This window comes from Humulus lupulus, chromosome 5, assembly GCF_963169125.1.
Source record: "Humulus lupulus chromosome 5, drHumLupu1.1, whole genome shotgun sequence".
NCBI lineage: Eukaryota > Viridiplantae > Streptophyta > Magnoliopsida > Rosales > Cannabaceae > Humulus > Humulus lupulus.
This window is the reverse complement of record NC_084797.1, coordinates 6108752-6127202: the sequence shown is the minus strand read 5'-3', so window position 1 is coordinate 6127202 and position 18451 is coordinate 6108752. Positions and strand designations below refer to the sequence as shown.

The 18451-nt window shown below is 43.1% G+C and overlaps 1 protein-coding gene across 1 annotated transcript; it reads left to right on the top strand.

Moving 5' to 3' along the window:
- Positions 1-297: 297 nt before the first annotated feature.
- On the top strand, positions 298-1440 carry LOC133778592 (protein LEAD-SENSITIVE 1-like; the record flags this gene model as incomplete). Its single annotated transcript, XM_062218571.1, has 2 exons — positions 298-478; positions 654-1440. Coding segments are annotated over 2 exons (771 nt in total), but the record flags the coding sequence as incomplete, so codon positions are not given.
- Between the last annotated feature and the right edge of the window lie 17011 nt (positions 1441-18451).

Sequence of the window (18451 nt, the reverse complement as noted above, 5' to 3'; positions counted from 1 at the left end):
TTAACATTTTAAGTTATCTAACTTTACATGAGGTGGCACCCTATGGTTGGTTAGCAATAACTCATAATATTTATTAAATTCAAATGTGTGAGACTCTATATTGAATTGCACTAATGTATAACAATATAACATCTTCTTGTGGTGTTGGGTACCAGTAATATTTCTCTTAAAAAATACGCGCTTCTACAACTACGTAGTTTCAAGACTTCTTCCTACTCCAAACTTGTCAACACTTAATTAGGCTATATATATACACTCCATCACTATGTTTGCCCATAAACTTTCGTCCATATATATTTCCATCCACATAAACTCTCAATAGAGAGAGAGAGAGAGAGAGAGAGAGAGAGAGAGAGAGAGAGAGAGAGAGAGAGAGAGAGAGAAATGGGAATAGTATCAAACAGCATCAAAAGAAGCCAGCTCCAGCCAGGAGATCACATTTACTGCTACAGAAAAGCACACACATACTCCCACCACGGTACCAAATCTTATTATGATATATGTTATGAATATACCAATGTTTCTTTAGTTCAATATATATTATTTTCTTATGATCTCATCTTTAATTTGTTGTCATCTTTCTTATGATCGATATATACATCATGAGTGTACTACGTACTTATATGCATTATGTATGGAAAATATAATTGTAGGAATTTACATTGGAGAAGACAGAGTAATCCAATTCACAAGAACAAGAGTTAAAGAAAGCAAAACATCAAAATTCATACTAAAAATTATTTCAAGAAAATCCTGTGAAAAGTGTAAGTACAACCCATGTAGGGACAAAGGAGTTGTGAAGACCTGTGTTGACTGCTTTCTAAAGAAACATAGGCTCTTTCGATGTGAATACAATGTCTCCATGAACCAGTTTCTCGTCAAAAAGTCAGGTTCATGCAGCATCAGATCTTCCAACACTCCTGAGAAGGTGATTCAACGCGCCACCGCAATGTATGATAAAGAAGGAAAAAAGTTTGGAGAATATCACCCTATCGAGAACAACTGTGAGTCCTTTGTTTTCTACTGCACAACTAACTATCGTAAGAGCATTCAAGGAAATTCTTTCAAAGCTCTAGTTGAGACTGTTTATCAAACGGCCACCAGTGGTGAACATGATTCTATTAGAGCCATTGGTGAGTCTTTTATAAGAAATTTCTTTACGAATAAAGCCAAAAGAATCAATGATGAAGGGAAGACCGGTGAGACAAGTGAGGAGGAAGATGAAGTGGAAGATGAGGATTGAATGAACGATCTGCACCAACATTGGGCCTTGTCCAAACCTTAGGATTATTGCTATATATATACATCAAGAATAAATAAGTTTTTTGAGGGTGTGATTTGAATAATATCTTAAATATTGTGTATCTTAAATAGAGTATTTCGTGAACTAAAATGTTACCATGTTATTATTTTTTTTAATAAAAAACTATAATGTTTTGTTTAATATTTATTTAAATATGTTTATGTCATTCTTTTATTTATAATATTGTTTATTATTATTTAACATTTTGTATGAAAATCATAAAAACTTTATAAAATAAATAATATTTTTTTAAAAATTAAACTATGTAAACATGTATTGTATGTTGCTTGCACCAGTATATGTACATTCCGAGAGATATATAGAAAGGAGGACAACAGCATGCTCACAACAATGGAGCTAGGTCGAGAATTAGTGAGAGAGAAAATCAATGAGAAAGGACAAAACAAAAAATTTTAAATAAAAAACAAAAAAACTTACCCTTCATCTTATTTTTACAATTTCACTATCTCATTTTTGCTAAATCATTAAAAAAATACAACAAAAAATAACAACTCTAACAAATCTGATTTTTACATTTTCTATAATACCTATGCAATATACAAAATTCATATTAAATAATAAATTATTTTATACATTCTTTAAATATATATATATACTTATCAAGAGAGAGAATGAGATGTGTGGATGGAGAAGGGTGGATAGAAAGTAATGGTAGGATAGGTTTGAATCATTTGTTTGGTAAGAGGGAGAGATGAATGAAGAGGGACAAATGGAGGGAGACCTTCTTCCTCTAAAGTTTAAAGATTCAATCCCTTCAAAAATAGAAAGATCCAAGAAAAAGACATAAAAAATACTATGTAAATGATATATATCATTTTAAAAAATAATAAATATTTATATTAAAAAGATAAAATTGTAATTTTAATAATTTATTTCATTTCCATTCTTCCAACTTACCTCCTATACCAAACAACACAAAGGAGATCAACTATCATGTCCATCCATATATCATACTTCAGTGATAGACTGAGAGAGTAGTATGATGTTGGAGTTATATATTTGGATATATTTTATATTGAGATTGTTCTTTATTTATCAAGTTTTTTTTAAACTCTAAATATAATAAGAGATAAGAGCTAGAAAGAAAGGATCAAAGATAAACAAGCAGAGTTTTTACGTGGTTGAGGCGTTAATGAGCCTTAGTCCACGAGTCTATTATATTATATTTTAGAGAGATTTTGACAATAGATTTTTCTGCAAGTTTGAGCAGAGTAATTGCTTACATGAGAAAATATGGGATCCCCACTACAATGCATGACTGGTCCTATTTATAGACAGTCAGGTGCAATGGGCTTCGGCCGGACTAATCCAGGCCCAATAGGGATGTAATTATGGTTTGCTCACAAATGGAGTCATAATACAAAGAATGTTGTTTAATAAAACACTGTAACCAGGGCCCATTGGCCTGGCTTGGTCATGGCCAAGACTTACAGCTGCCAATAGTACATAATTTCAGACTGGTCTGCGTGGCCTTCTAAGGGATCGTAGGGACAAGATTCGTCAGAGAAGTGGCAGTACTGTTTCTTAGGAATAGCGTACGTTCCGCGCATAACCTCTTCTGCAGGTTAGTTAAGGAGACCAATTTCCGTGTTTCTTGGGGACATGTCAGTGTCAGGGGACATCAATCTTTCCATATCCGGACGTCTAGTCCGGGTTCCTTTACTAATGTCCTGGTTCATTCACTAGGACTCGAGTTCATTCTTGACAAGGTCTATTCCCAGACTAGTGAGCCTGCCACCCTCTATTGGCATCCCAGAGGATATGGGTAGGTTGGGACTGGGAAGATGAGTGGGGCATGCATCTTGGTCCTGGTTCCCTTGTTATGGTCGTGCCCACCGAACGTTGCTGGGCCCATTGACGATTAGGCCATCAGGACTTCCTTCTTGTTCATCGGGCTCAAGATGGGCCCGGATCTATGAAATCTCAAGATGGGCCCACAGACCCATTACGTCATGCCACGTGTCCCGAGGGGAAAACAATGATAAATTTTACCCCCAAGTCTTCATTCATGTTTGCATGGTGGAGACTTGCTTTACTCTCCTGGATCAAATCCAAATATCCCAGTTTGTTTTCTAAAAGTCAGGTTCATTTACTTGGGGGCCACTTGAGTGATCCCTGTCCTTTCAAATTCACAATGTTTCACACACGTGTCTTCAGGTTGATAGTGTGTCTGTGCCACTTGCACCCTAAAGACCTAGAAAAAATCTTGTGATGATCCAAGTGACCGATAGGTGTCGGTGCAATTCTCGAGATGTCCTGTATGTACGAAAAAAGTCTATTGGGTACTCGAGGGGGCTGTTTAATGCTTCTGTACAATTTGAGACCAAAGGATGGTGATGACCTTGAGAGTTTCGACATGGACCATTTGATGAGGCAGGTGCATATCGTGGATTGAAGAATCCACGATTTAATATTCGACTAGGGCAATTAAAGTCATTGCACCATCCAGGAACGTTGGATGGGGAAACTCTTGGGATCCCCACTGTGGTCCGTTGGATAAAATAGTGGATTTCTTCCCTATAAATACCTCGACACTCTCATTTCAAACTTGACACATTCTATATATTCAGAGCAGGAAATGGAGCTTTTTATGTCCCAATTTGCCGACGAGTTTTTTCGGCGATTAGTTCACTTCCGTGTCCATCTCTTTGCGACCAGACCTCTTTACGTTTAGCCATCACACATTTTAGTCCTGATTCAACAAGTAAAAGAATTGTTGTATCATCTTCTCAGATTTAAGGCGGATATTCTGCCAACTTTGTCGCCTGAAACTCTACAAATTTCAAACCCAACACCTCTCAATAAGTTTTCTGGTCCTTTTTTTCACTGTTTATTCCTTTTTTTTAGTCATTTTGACCATAATGTTATTCCTGTGACCATAAAACTGTTAGGGTCGTGACCACCGTGTAGGGTGGTTCTAGGTAGGATAGTGTAGGTCTGTATTGTAGATTTTCTAGGAGATAATTCCTATTAGTCTTGTTGTCTCTGATTAATTCGGACGTCCCAACATTGATTTGGGAGAGTTAGAAAAAATTATGATTTTTAGTTCCCGACTAAAGATCTTGGGATCTTTATTGATCCTGAATCTGGGTCCGAAGGGGACTTCTCCAAGAAGTTTTAGGAGAACTCCCATACTTTAACCAATTTTCTTTGGTTTTGGTGTTAATTGCTTGGTTTTTATTTTCTTTGTCTCTTCCAGGTGCCTGATCATGAGTCGTGGTGTCACTCTTCATCTGGAATATTTCGTTCAATCGGGCCCCATAATCCTAGAAGGGCACAAACTTCCCACGGGCAATACATGGGAAATGGATGGGGAGAAGAACGAGTTCCGGAACTATCGAATGTTGGACGCTCTGGAGAAACACCTGGGAGTGGAGTCGACTCCTGAACTCTTCTACAACTGACTAGCCCGGAAGGAGGAGAGGGCCCATATCGGCGTGGGCGAGTTCGGGGCTTGGAGTATAGGATTGCGCATATTCTACGCATCGAAGGGTAAATGAATGAAAGAAAATAAATAGATGAATAAAAATGAGAAGAAGAAGAAGAAAGAAAGAAAAATAATGGAAAAATTGAAAGAAAAAAAAAGATAAAGGAAAAAATTGGTTGAAAAAAAAAGAAAAAAGAAAAAATGGAAGAATTGTACTAACTGTGAGTAGTAGTTGCACTGGAAAAGGATTGTAGAGGTGAAAGAGACATTCAAAGGCATAATTGATGAGTCTCAATTTGTTTCTGCTGATTATCGTATCAGTCACGCTTACAAAGCTCTTCTCCCTGCTCAAAGTAAAGTGTTTTGGCAAGCTAAAGTATGGGGAATGCTTTCTATTCCGAGACATCGAATTTTTCTGTGGTTGGTTGTGTTGGGTAGGCTTCAGACCAGGGATAGATTGTTCAAATTTCAAGTTTGTCAAGAGATAGTGTGTTTATTGTGTGGAAATGCAGAGGAATATCATCAACACTTATTCTTTGAGTGTTATTTTAGTAGTTGTTGTCTTAAGAAGATTAAAAGGTGGCTGAACTGGTATTGTTGACGCCGTTTTTCGTCAACAGTGAAAGAAGAGCACGAAAACAATAATCAGTAATGGACAATAAAAATACAATAATACAAATGAGATTTTTACGTGGTTTAGCAGTTAAATCTGCCTAGTCCACGAGTCTTTGTTATTAAGCTCAAGATTATCTCTTAAAATTCTTCAAAGACGAATTCTTCAGAGTTTTCTCTCAAGATCATCAAAATTCGGTCCATTACAATGGTGCAAGACCTCTCTATTTATAGAGAAGATTTCATAATACTATCCCACATATTTCGGGTAATTACTCTATATTTGCAATTAAATTAAATGGCATTAAATGCCTGCAATCCGATATAAAAGGGAACGTCCACTGAAGACCAGGAGGCGTATAACTAATCAAATAATATCCCTTGATTGTAGGGGATTTACAGTAATAAATGTAGACCGCGTCTCTTTATAGATGACTCATTAGGATATTCAAAGTTATTACCCTATATCACCAAGGCCATATTCTCCCAGATTTCTTACTGACTTTCAAGCCATAACATATCCCGAGGCCACATGACTTCGAGCTCGTACGCGTGTCAGGTTCGGAGCCCCTAATCCGAGATCATCCTCGAGAACAGATACACCTCGGGGTCTACCTTTTGAGCTTGTGATGATTTCGAGGCTACCATCTTCGAAGTCGTCTCTGTTTCGCAGGCTCGATGTTTAGATTTCGCACATATTCCAGACTTTACGAGTTCATTCATTATGAATCCGGATTTCGAGGTCACAATTTTCATGGCTCGAAATCTGGGTATAACATCTTGCCCGCTCAAAAGTATTCGTTCGAATCCTATGAGAAGGAAACTTTTGAACTACTTTCTTCGGGAACCGTATCGTCACATACTTGAGAATGGACACGTGTCAGTTGGGTATTGCCCATTCAGGGTACTTGAGTACCTTGGAAATTTGCCCACGATCATTCGTCTGCCACCTTTTTGGTACCATCATATCAGTAATCCCTTCCTGTTGGATCTTGCAAGGGTTTTATTCAATGTCCCAGATTAATCCCATTTTTCTGTTTATATATAAGACCCCATTCATCGTCTTTCTTTTATTTTTCGCTCATTGGAAGAAAGAAAAGAACAAAACCAGAGACCATCCTTGAGAATTTCTTGTTTGTGCATGTTTTCTCAACCGAAGAAGCAGAGGACCGCCAGTTTGTTCGAGACCGTGAGCTCATATCTGCAGCCTCTCCTTCAGTCGACGATTTCTCTGCAATCGCCATTATTGTGTAAGTGTCCGATTGTCTTTTGTTTTCCTTTATGCCAGTTTCTGTCCATATTGTTCTTGTTATTTCTGGGAGTGTGCTGATATATTTCCTTAGTGTTATATGCTAGGAAATTTTTGATCGATAGGCTTCTACGTTTATATTCCCATACTAGGCTTTAAATCTCTGGTTTCAAATCCAGTTTTTGTGTAGAATAAGGTTTCTTTTTTCTAGGCTTCAAAATTTTAATGGATATATCTTACACACCAAGATATCGGGTATAAAACCTTGGTTTTAAAGAACTCACGATACCCAAGATTACCTTTTCTGGATAACCGCCCCCCCTTTTTCCCATGATTTTCGGGATTTTCAAAAAAAATTGTCCACTCTCCTCCTTTTTCTCGTGGAATACACGTTCTGACTCTTTAATAAGGGTCTTAGTTTCGAACTCACTTTGTTCTTAAGCTCCGAACTTGTCTTGTCAAGCTCGTAACCTTTGAACTCTTGCATGCATGGCCCTCACCATTTTTTCTTTCTCGCTAGATGTCACAGAATCTGGAAAAACGGTGGGGGTCGTTGCTGGCAATCCCTTACTCGCCCAAAACCCCGAGCCCAGAGTCGCTGTTTGCTCGGAATCAACGTCGAATTCGCGAGTATGATCTCGCGCGCGAACAAGAGAAGATTCGAGCTCATTATCGCCGCCAAATTGATGAGGTCATAGAGAAGAAAAAGAGAACTCTTCGAGAGGCAATTTATCCAGAGTCCAATTCAGGACCCAGGCCGATCCCGCTCGACCCTAAATTGAAAGTGACCGTTGTGTTCGGTCCGGGAGAGCTCCAATTCTCGCTCATGGGGGAGCCTTCTACCTCGCAACCAAGGAGGGAGTTCTTCGAAGCCGAGCACTACTGGAGCTCGATTACCTCGATAATTCAAATAACTGATATCCTGGCCTTCCATGGTCTAAGGTTGTCGAGCTCCTTAAGGTGTCGAGCTCCAACCTCTAATGAACGAAGCTGCTATGCTCCACGGAATGGAAACCCTGACAACAGGCTAAAGTATGCGGCCTGGAGCCAAGAGCATATGAAGGCAGGAGCGTTACTGCCTTTGAAGTCGTTCTTCAAGGACTTCACAGACTTTTTTGGGCTGGCTCCATTCTAGCTCAGCACCAATTCTTACAGGGTTCTGTCTGCCCTGAGGTCGCTATACCACGAGCTGAAGTGGGAAGGACCATCTCCAAAAGAGATTTTATACCTCTTTTGTTTGAAAAGCAATCCCTCCCGAGCTCGGGGAAGAGACGGCTTCTACTATCTCTCGAGCTATCCCAAAGAGAAAAAGGTATTCGAGGACCTTCCTAATCATCCACCTGACTTTAAAAAAGCCTTCTTCTGGACAGATGGCTTGTCTCCGTCTCGATGCTATTCATTCAGACAGATTCGTAAGTACTCCAACCTTCTTTATCTCTGTGCTCGGGCTTTAATTTTGTAGGTTCATACTTAGTTGCAACATGTCTTATTTTCCAGCCAATTTTCACCGCCCTACACCCGATGACGCTATGAAGGGGCACAGGGAGACCCTGCTCCAACTCCCTTACGGCCGGAGGTCTCTCTCGTACCTTTTACACGAGAGCAAGCTCCGAGCTTGCGGGCTTTTGGGAGATGGCCAGTCCACCTCAGACTGGTCCAACAACATGTATGATCATTGGGAGTAGGCGCCTTTGCCCACAGGCATCCTCCCTCCGAGGAGAGAGGTGAGGCCCCCACCTCCAGCTCGCCGAAGGAGTCCACCATCGAGGAATGAGGCAAATGATGAAGCCTCGAGCTCATACTCGGATGAAGAAGGTAAAGTCATCCTTAGCTCGAGAATGTGGTCCCCCACCTTATTAAAACATAAACCTGATAGGTTAGTTTCATGCCCGTATGATAGATACCACTTCTACATATGGACTCGGGTAGACGATCGAGTTCATAGGTTTGATAGTTGGCTCGGGAAGTATGACACCATGTACAGTCTAAACGAGGTGTAGAACGGGATAGCCGTCTAATATGGGACCAATGATTATAGGGACCTTTCGAGGTTGACGCCCACCTATAGGGAAGGTACTCCCCCCGCCTCTTCTGAAGATGGGGGAATTTCATGGTCCCCGAGCTCGAGCTCGGGGGAGAGTTCCAGTTAGGTCTTTCTTTACTTGGTTTTTTTCTCTTTTTTTTTCAAGTTTATTAGCATTATGTCTAACTTCGATTGGAACTGTGCAGGTGCCATGGATCCCGACCTTGACGCAGTGCCCTTTAGTGATGAGGGAGCTGGAGCTCAGAAGAGTAAGCACCCGAGAGCCTCGCGGAGGTCCGACCGACCATCCAAGGTCCCCAGACGCTCCGAGAAGACCCCAACGGCTCAGGCTACTGCGAGCACAACCGAGGAGCCGATCGTCTAGGTTGATGCATCTAGTTCAACCGCGCCCATCTTGCTTCCCCCAACCGATACTCAAATATCAGTCGGCCGGCCTCTGAAGAAGCCTTCTGTTTCCAAGGTCCTACTGCCGACGACCCGACCTCATATTGAGGAGTTCGTGCTTGACAGTGCTTCTGGGACCCAAGGGGATGTACTTAGCTTGGACGTCCTCTCTCGAGTGGGTCAGAGTTTTTCAGGCTTCGGCACCGACCATTGGGACCTTGTGCACAAGGCCTCAGACTGTAATACTCTTTATGATAAGAGTATTGAACTTACTGCCGCAGTAACCTTCGCAACTCTCCTTTAATTGTTTGTGTCCCAGCTCGAGATCTAATTCATTCTTTGTATTTCAGGCCCTTGTCGTTTCAGCACAGCTTAATTATAAGCTGACCAACGAGGCGCACACGAGTATGTCTCTAGCCTAAGAGTCGAGGGATCTCCAGCTTAAGATGGCTGATGAACTCAAGGACTCGAAGACCAAACTCGAGAATGTGAAGACCCATCTCGCGGAGCTGGAGAAGACGAAAGCCGAGCTTGAACAGGCGAAGACTCGTCTTGCCGAGCTGGAAAAGGCTAATGCTAAGCTCGAAGAGGAGAAAGCTGCTACTTTCGACATCATGGAAAGCAAGAAGGCCCGCCTCCTGAACGAGTTCAAAGAGAAGAATGAGAAGGCGGTTGACCAGGCCATGTACAAAATTTGGGTTGACAATGCCGACCTTGATACCAGCTTCCTAGGTCCTCTTGAGGCCAAGTATGTAGAGCGGTGGAGTGCCCGTCTTGAGGCGAGTAAAGCTGTTCGAGAGGCTGCTCAGAAGGATAGTCATGCTATTCGTCCTGGGGGGTCTAGTGTCGTTGACGCTGGAAAAGCCAAGGGAACTGCTCCTTCTTGATCTTCTCCTCGGGGCTGCGTCCCTTTATTCTTTGTAACTATTTTAATTTATGCCCGTAGGGCTGATACAATTTCTTTTTATATTAACTTATATATGCTTTACATTTCCTGGCTTGAAATATTTTGCATATTTTATATTAATGAGTTGTTTATGTTTATTTCTTCATACAAACATAGTTTGGATTTAGGCTCGAAACTCGATGCATTCACGCATTGTTTATTCGAATTATCCGGTTCCGATCTCGTTATTCATCAAGGTCAGATATTACTTTAACCACGAACCCGAAAGTACTTATATGGTATGTAATGTGAATGGTTTAGTTATGTCTTTTTGCTTAGTTACTTTTCCTCATCCTCGGTTTTTTCCCCGAGGTTATGAGTTCGAAGCTATTCCAGCCTCGATCTCGACTTATCTCGAAGTAGGTTTAAGTTCCAACTTATCGTTGATTAGTTCTAGCTGGTTTGCTCCAAACCTGTTAAGTTCGTGTTTGGTTTGTAATCCATACACTTACGTTTTTAATCTGGTTCGCACATTTGGTTACATCCAAACGTTTATTTCTTCTGATAATTTGGTTACGTCCAAACTATCTAAGCTCGCGCATCTGGTTATATCCAAACACTTATCTAAGCTCGTGCATCTGGTTATATCCAAACACCTATCTAAGCTCGCGCATCTGGTTATATCCAGACACTTGTCTAAGCTCGCGCATCTGGTTATATCCAGACACTTGTATGTATTTTGATAGTTTGGTGGCCCAAACTATCTAAGCTCGCGTATCTGGTTATATCCAAACACTTATCTAAGCTCGCGCATCTGGTTATATCCAGACACTTGTCTAAGCTCGCGCATCTGGTTATATCCAGACACTTGTATGTATTTCGATAGTTCGGTTGCCCAAACTATCTAAGCTCGCGTATCTGGTTATACCCAAATACTTTTATGTATTTCGTGCATGTTATTTTATTTTTTAAGCTAATGGTATATATACCCATGATGCCCCCTTAATATCCTATGAGTGTGACCATAGGTTATTAAATTAAAAGAGATTGTAAAAATAAAAAGAGATAACATATTGAACGAAATAGATCTTTATTTGATGAAATTCAAAAGCAGACAAATTAATACAGATAGAAAATCATGGTTACAGGCAACACACTTCCTATACTACTGATAGTAAGGTTTAAGGTGTTCGCCATTCCATGCTCGCGGTACCAAGCTCCCGTCCAATCTCGCTAGTTTGTAAACACCGGACCGGATGACTGACTCTATCTGGTATGGTCCTTCCCAATTCGGCCCGAGCACACCAGCTGCTGGATCTCGTGTTGCCAAGAATACGCGTCTTAACACCAGATCTCCCACACCGAATTTTCGATCTCGAACCCTCTTGTTGAAATACCTGGTAGCTCGTTGCTGGTAGGCAGCATTCCTTAGCTGAGCCTCGTTTCTCTTTTCTTCAATCAAGTCTAAGGTTTCTTCGAGATGAGTGTGGTTTGAGTCTTGGTCGTAAATTTGAGTTCGAACTGTTGGAATTTCGACCTCAATAGGTAACATAGCCTCACATCCGTATGCTAGAGAGAACGGGGTATGTCCCGTTGAAGTTCGAGCTGTGGTCCTATAACCCCATAGGACTTGGGGCAATTCTTCGGGCCAACATCCTTTTGCCTCCTCCAAATTTTTCTTTAGAGAACTTTTGAGAGTTTTGTTCACAGCCTCGACCTGGCCATTCACCTGAGGATGAGCTACTGACGAGAAACTCTTTATTATGCCGTTCTTTTCACAAAAGTTGGTGAACAAGTCGTTATCGAACTGGGTCCCGTTATCAGACACAATCTTCCTCGGCACCACATATTGGCATACAATGTTCTTTACCATGAAGTCAAGGACTTTTTTGGAAGTTATTGTTGCCAACGGTTCAGCTTCCGTCCACTTTGTGAAGTAATCCACCACGACTACAACATATTTTACACCACCTTTGCCAGTTGGGAGAGAGCCAATGAGGTCGATTCCCCATACCGCGAATGGCCATGGGGATGTTAACATGGTCAGCTCGGATGGTGGAGCTCGAGGAATCGTGGCGAATCTCTGGCATTTGTCGCATTTCTTTACATATTCGAAAGAATCCGATTTAATGGTGGGCCAAAAATATCCTTGGTGTATGATTTTCTTGGACAGGCTATGCCCCCCAGTATGGTCTCCACAGAAACCTTCATGAATTTCTTCGATGATCTTCTTGGCTTCGGGTGGAGTTACGCACCGTAGTAATGGCATGGAGTACCCCCTTCTATATAGCTTTCCGTCCAACATGGTGTATCGGGGAAGCTGATACATTAACTTTCGGGCCTGGTTCCGGTCTTTTGGAAGGACACCGGTCTCGAGATATTCCACTATCGGGGTCATCCACGTTAGCTCGGACTCAATCGTACATACGTCTTCCTCCTACAGCTCGTTAATGCTAGGTGCCGATAGGTGTTCTATGGGCACCACGTTCAGTTCTTCATTTTCGGTGGAGGTGGCGAGCCGAGCTAAGGCATCTGCATTTGAGTTCCACTCTCGGGGAACCTGTTCGATTGTATAAAATTCGAAACACTCCAATGCGGATTTAGCCTTCTCCAAATAAGTTGCCATTCTCGTGCCACGAGCCTAGTATTCTCCTAAGTTTTGGTTAACCACGAGCTGGGAGTCGCTGTGGCAATGTATTGCTTTAGCTTTGAGCTCCTTGGCTATACGAAGCCCCGCCAGTAAAGCCTCGTATTCGGCTTCATTATTCGACGCCTTGAAGTTGAATCTTAAGGCAGAATGAAATCTGCTTCCTGCGGGGGTAATCAAAATGATTCCTGCCCCCGATCCATTTTCATTGGATGAACCATCGACGTATAGTTTCCACAGCTCGTGGGCCGGGGTTATGACTTCGTCGTTGGTCATGCCAGTACATTCTACTATAAAGTCCGCTAACGCCTGCGCCCTAATGGTCGTCCTAGGTTGGTAAGTGATCTCGAACTATCCGAGCTCAACTGCCCATTTAAGAAGTGGACCTAAAGCTTCTGATTTAGACAAGACTTGCCTAAGTGGTTGATCAGTCAACACATGGATGGGATGCGCTTGGAAGTAGGGGCGGAGTTTACGAGGCGAATGAATTAGACTAAGCGCCAGCTTCTCCATCAAGGGGTATCTTGACTCTGCCCCCAGTAACCTTTTACTGATGTAATAAACAGGTCTCTGTACCTTCTCTTCTTCCCATACGAGTACTGCGCTTATCGCGTGTTCGGTGGTGGAAAGGTATAGGTACAGTACTTCTCCCGTAACAGGTTTTGACAGGATGGGAGGTTCTGCAAGGTGCTTTTTGAGCTCCTGAAAGGCCAGCTCGCACTCCTCCGTCCATTCAAATTTCTTACCTCCCCTCAATAGGTTGAAAAACGGAAGACCACGGTCCGTAGATTTCGAGATGAATCTGCTTAGGGCCGCCATCCTACTGGTCAAACTTTGGACATCTTTGTGTCTTCGAGGTGAGGGCATGTCAATCAGGGCCTGGATCTTGTCGGGGTTGGCCTTGATTCCACGAGAGTTCACGATAAAGCCCAGGAATTTTCCTAAAGATACCCCAAAAGTGCACTTCTGAGGATTTAGCTTCATGTTATACTTTCGGAGAACGCCGAAGCACTCTTCGAGGTCATCAACATGGTTATTGTTAAGTTGAGACTTGACAAGCATGTCGTCAACATAAACCTCCATGTTGTTTCCTATCTGTTCTGAAAACATCATGTTCACGAGCCGCTGGTATGTGGCCCCAGCATTCTTGAGCCCGAATGGCATGACATTATAGAAGTATAGCCCCTTATCCGTTATGAAGCTCGTATGTTCTTGGTCGGGGGCATGCATGGGAATCTGGTTATATCCAGAATAGGCATCCATGAACGACATCAGTCCATGCCCCGCCGTGGCATCCACGAGTTGATCGACCATTGGTAATGGAAAACAATCCTTTGGGCAAGCTTTGTTGAGGTCCGAGTAGTCAATGCAGGTTCGCCACGTCCCATTGGGCTTTGGGACCAACACCGGCTTGGCTACCCAGTCAGGGTAAAAAGCGTCCCTAATAAATCGGTTTGCTTTTAACCTGTCGACCTCCTCTTTCAGTGCCTTCTTTCTGTCATCATCCAGCTGTCTTTGTTTTTGTTGCTTCAGAGGGAAGCTTTTATCTATATTTAATGCGTGGCTTGCTATATTTGGACTTATCCCCACCATGTCTGAATGTGACCATGCAAAGACATCCTGGTTCTTCTTTAAAAAGAAAATTAGCTGCTATTTTGTCTCTTCTTGGTGGTGTTTTCCAACCTTCACCTTTTTCGAGGGATTGGTTTCTTCGAGCTCTTCCAAGGGTTCGAGGTCGGCCTTTTCCTTAACCCTTGGATCGATCTCTTCACCAATTTCTAAGACCGTCCCGTCTTTGTCTCGAATGATGACGAGCGCTTGTGCACTCGTCTGTTTCTTTCCTCTCAAGGAGATGTTGTAGCATTCCCTCCCAGCTAATTGATCTCCCTTTAATGTTTCCACGCCGCTAGGGGTCGGGAACTTAAGGGCCAGATGCCTTACTGATGAGACTGCCCCCAGCCCGACCAGGGTGGGTCTCCCGAGTAGAACATTGTAGGCTGAAGGTAGATCCACTACCACAAATTCTATCATCTTAGTTATCGAGACTGGGTAATCTCCTAAGGTTACGGGGAGCTCGATAGAGCCCATGCAGGCGGTTCCTTCTCCTGAAAAGTCGTATAAAGTAGTTGCACACGCTTTCAGGTCACGAAGGGAGAGTCCCATCTTCTCGAGGGTTGCTTTATAGAGGATGTTAACTGAGCTCCCATTGTCTATGAGAACTCGGTGGACCCTTTTATTTGTCAGCAGGAGAGTGATGACCAGCGGATCATGGTGAGGAAACTGAACATGGGACGCGTCTTCCTCGGTAAAAGTAATTGGTTGAGACTCAACTCTCTGACTTTTTGGAGCTCTAGGTTCGGGTTCATAGGGAGACCCATCCTCGGTCTTCAGCTCGTTAACGTATCTCTTTTGGGCATTTCTGCCCGTTCCTGCGGGATGAGGCCCTCCCGAGATGGTTATCACATCATCTCCATCAATCGGTGGGGGCCTATCCTCTTCCCGAGTTTGGGATTTATTGTTTGGTGTGGGCTGCGACGCGGCTACTCTCTGGTTCGCGGTCGCCTGATTAGTACTCTAGTTCTTGACATATTGTCTAAAGTAACCTCTCGAGATCAATCCTTCGATCTCGTCTTTCAGTTGTCGACATTCATCAGTAGTATGCCCGGTGTCTCTGTGAAATCGGCAATACTTGCTGGAATCCCTCTTGGACTTTTGATTTCTCATCGGATCCGGACGCCTAAAGGGGACCTGGTTTTCATTAGCCAGGTATATGTTCTCCCGAGACTCGTTGAGCTCGGTGTACACTCTGTACACGGAGAAATATCTCTCCCCTTTCTTTTTCTTTCCTCCTTCGGCCTCGGAGTTACTTCCTTCGTTCTTTTTCCTCTTGGAAGGGTTTTCCACAGCAGGCTTTGAAGCTAATGGGTCCGCCAAGGTCGAGACAGAGTTTATGTTTATCGTTGTAGTTTCGGGCTGGGAAGTCACCTTAAGTGTCAACCTCGCTTCCTCTACATTGACAAACCTCTGTGCTCGTCTATTAAACTCGGTTAGGGACCTCACCGATTTTCTTTGCATATCGTCCCAGAGGGCGCTTCCTGGCATTACTCCGGCTTGGACAGCCATTAAGTGTCCACTGTCATCCACATTCCGAGCTCGGGCAACTTCCAAGTTAAACCTTGTAAGGTAACTTTGTAATGTTTCACCTGGTTGTTGCTGAACATTAGTTAGGGTTGACGCCTCAAGTCGAACTCCCATCATGGCCTTGAACTGCTTTTTGAAATCTTTAAACAGTTGCTCCCAAGAGGTTATTGAATGTCTCTTATATTTTTCGAACCAGCTTTTAGCTGGTCCTGTCAATGATGCTGGAAATAACATGCATCTGAGCTCGTAACCCACGTTACTGGCTCTCATTATGGTGTTGAACGTACTCAGATGACTATATGGGTCGGTCTTTCCCTCAAACTTCGGGACGTGAGGGATCTGAAACCCTTGGGGAAATGGAGTGTTGGAGATATGGGGAGCAAACGGTTCGAGCTCCTCATCAGAATCTTCATATCGATCATGTTCTTGGTCATTTTTCAAAAGCCTGAATGCCTTTTCCTGTTGATCGATTCTCTCTTGGACTGGGTCTGCGAGAGGCAAAGTTTGGAACCGGTTGTCGTCGATCACAATTCCAGGCTCGCGTCTCCGTAAGGGATCTTTACGCCTATTCAAGCGATCCCTCAGGTCCGGATTTATCAGGTCGACATTGCCCCGACTCTGATTCAGATGTTCTCGCAGGTCGGGGCGATTTCTGCGGCTCCCAGTATTCTTATGACCTCGGTCATGCTTTCTGACCGACCTGGTATCTCCACAGTCGTCACTGGTAAAACTCGTCGCATAGTTATTTCGAGATGGATTTCTTCCATGCCGCCTCGTCTCCGCCGTGCGAGACCGGGATGTTTGGCTTCTTTTTGATGGGGCGCCTCTTCGCTCCTGGAAAGCTTCCCCGTTACCTTGTCTCCCTCCCGCACGCCTTTCGCCCTGATCTCGAACTGGTTGAGCATTCCTGCGAGGGGGCGAAGGATATCTTATTGATGATGGAGGGAACCGTATGGGTGACGGTGGCTGCCATCCATTTCGCGGCCTAGAAGGTCCGGAGTTTGCCCGAGATCGGTTGGTTGCATTTGGTGCGCTCCTAGGGATTTGAGTCCGAGCCTCTGCAAGGGCTCGGTTGTTCTCAGTTTCCCCAGGCACTTCCATATGTGGATTAACCGGATCCCTAGCCCGAGTACTTCTCTGGGGCCTAGGAGGAGCGGATGGCTCTGCTGGTGCCGAGGGTTGTGACGGGGCCCTAGCTCGAGCATTTCTTGGGGCAGCATTTTTCCGTGGACGCCCGCGGGGCCTACGGGGAGGAACATGCACATCCCTAGGAGGAGGAGCTTGGTTTTCACGCGGAGGCGAGGGTTGAGCCACCTGCGCCTCTGCGGCTATCCTAGCTAACTCCTCATTCCGTTTGTTGGCCTCTGCCAACTGCTGTTTCAGTTGTCGGTTCTCAAGTTCCACAATAGGAACATATCTCTCAGGATTGTGATACATATCCTCGTCTCTTGGTGGAGGAGGTGGTTCCCTAGAATCGGAGGACCCACTCCTTTCTTCGACATATGGGTTTTCCATCGGCTGTTTCCCAGGACGTCTTGGGTAATTCTCTTCAGGTGCATTCTGATTATTAGTGGCCATGACTTATTCAGGAATGAATGCTTAAGGCTCTCAATGAAAGCACCAAACTGTTGACGCCGTTTTTCGTCAATAGTGAAAGAAGAGCACGAAAACAATAATCATTAATGGCCAATAAAAATACAATAATACAAATGAGATTTTTACGTGGTTTAGCAGTTAAATCTACCTAGTCCACGAGTCTTTGTTATTAAGCTCAAGATTATCTCTTAAAATTCTTCAAAGACGAATTCTTCAGAGTTTTCTCTCAAGATCATCAAAATTCGGTCCATTACAATGGTGCAAGACCTCTCTATTTATAGAGAAGATTTCATAATGCTATCCCACATATTTCGGGTAGTTACTCTATATTTGCAAATAAATTAAATGGCATTAAATGCCTGCAATCCGATATAAAAGGGAACGTCCCCTGAAGACCAGGAGGCGTATAACTAATCAAATAATATCCCTTGATTGTAGGGGATTTACAGTAATAAATGTAGACCGCGTCTCTTTATAGATGACTCATTAGGATATTCAAAGTTATTACCCTATATCACCAAGGCCATATTCTCCCAGATTTCTTACTGACTTTCAAGCCATAACATATCCCGAGGCCACATGACTTCGAGCTCGTACGCGTGTCAGGTTCGGAGCCCCTGATCCGAGATCATCCTCGAGAACAGATACACCTCGGGGTCTACCTTTCGAGCTTGTGATGATTTCGAGGCTACCATCTTCGAAGTCGTCTCTATTTCGCAGGCTCGATGTTTAGATTTCGCACATATTCCAGACTTTACGAGTTCATTCATTATGAATCCGGATTTCGAGGTCACAATTTTCATGACTCGAAATCTGGGTATAACAGGTATGCTAATACAAACTCATTACTGGTGTTATTGAGATGGATCTCTAGAGCTAAGATGAAGCAGTTCAGGAAGCTAGTTTTCTATGCTACTGTTCCTGCTCTAGTTTATCAGATTTGGAGAGTTGGGAATGAGTGTTATAGGATGCACAAGGTAGATACTATTAATACAATTGTAAAAAAGATAAAGCATGATGTTAAAAGTAGAGTTTTAAGCATTATACCTGGGAATACAACTAAAACAGACACATATTAGTTTTATTGTATTTGTGATCAAAATTAGGGAGGTGTTTGGGTTCAAGCCTGATTAAGGTGCTG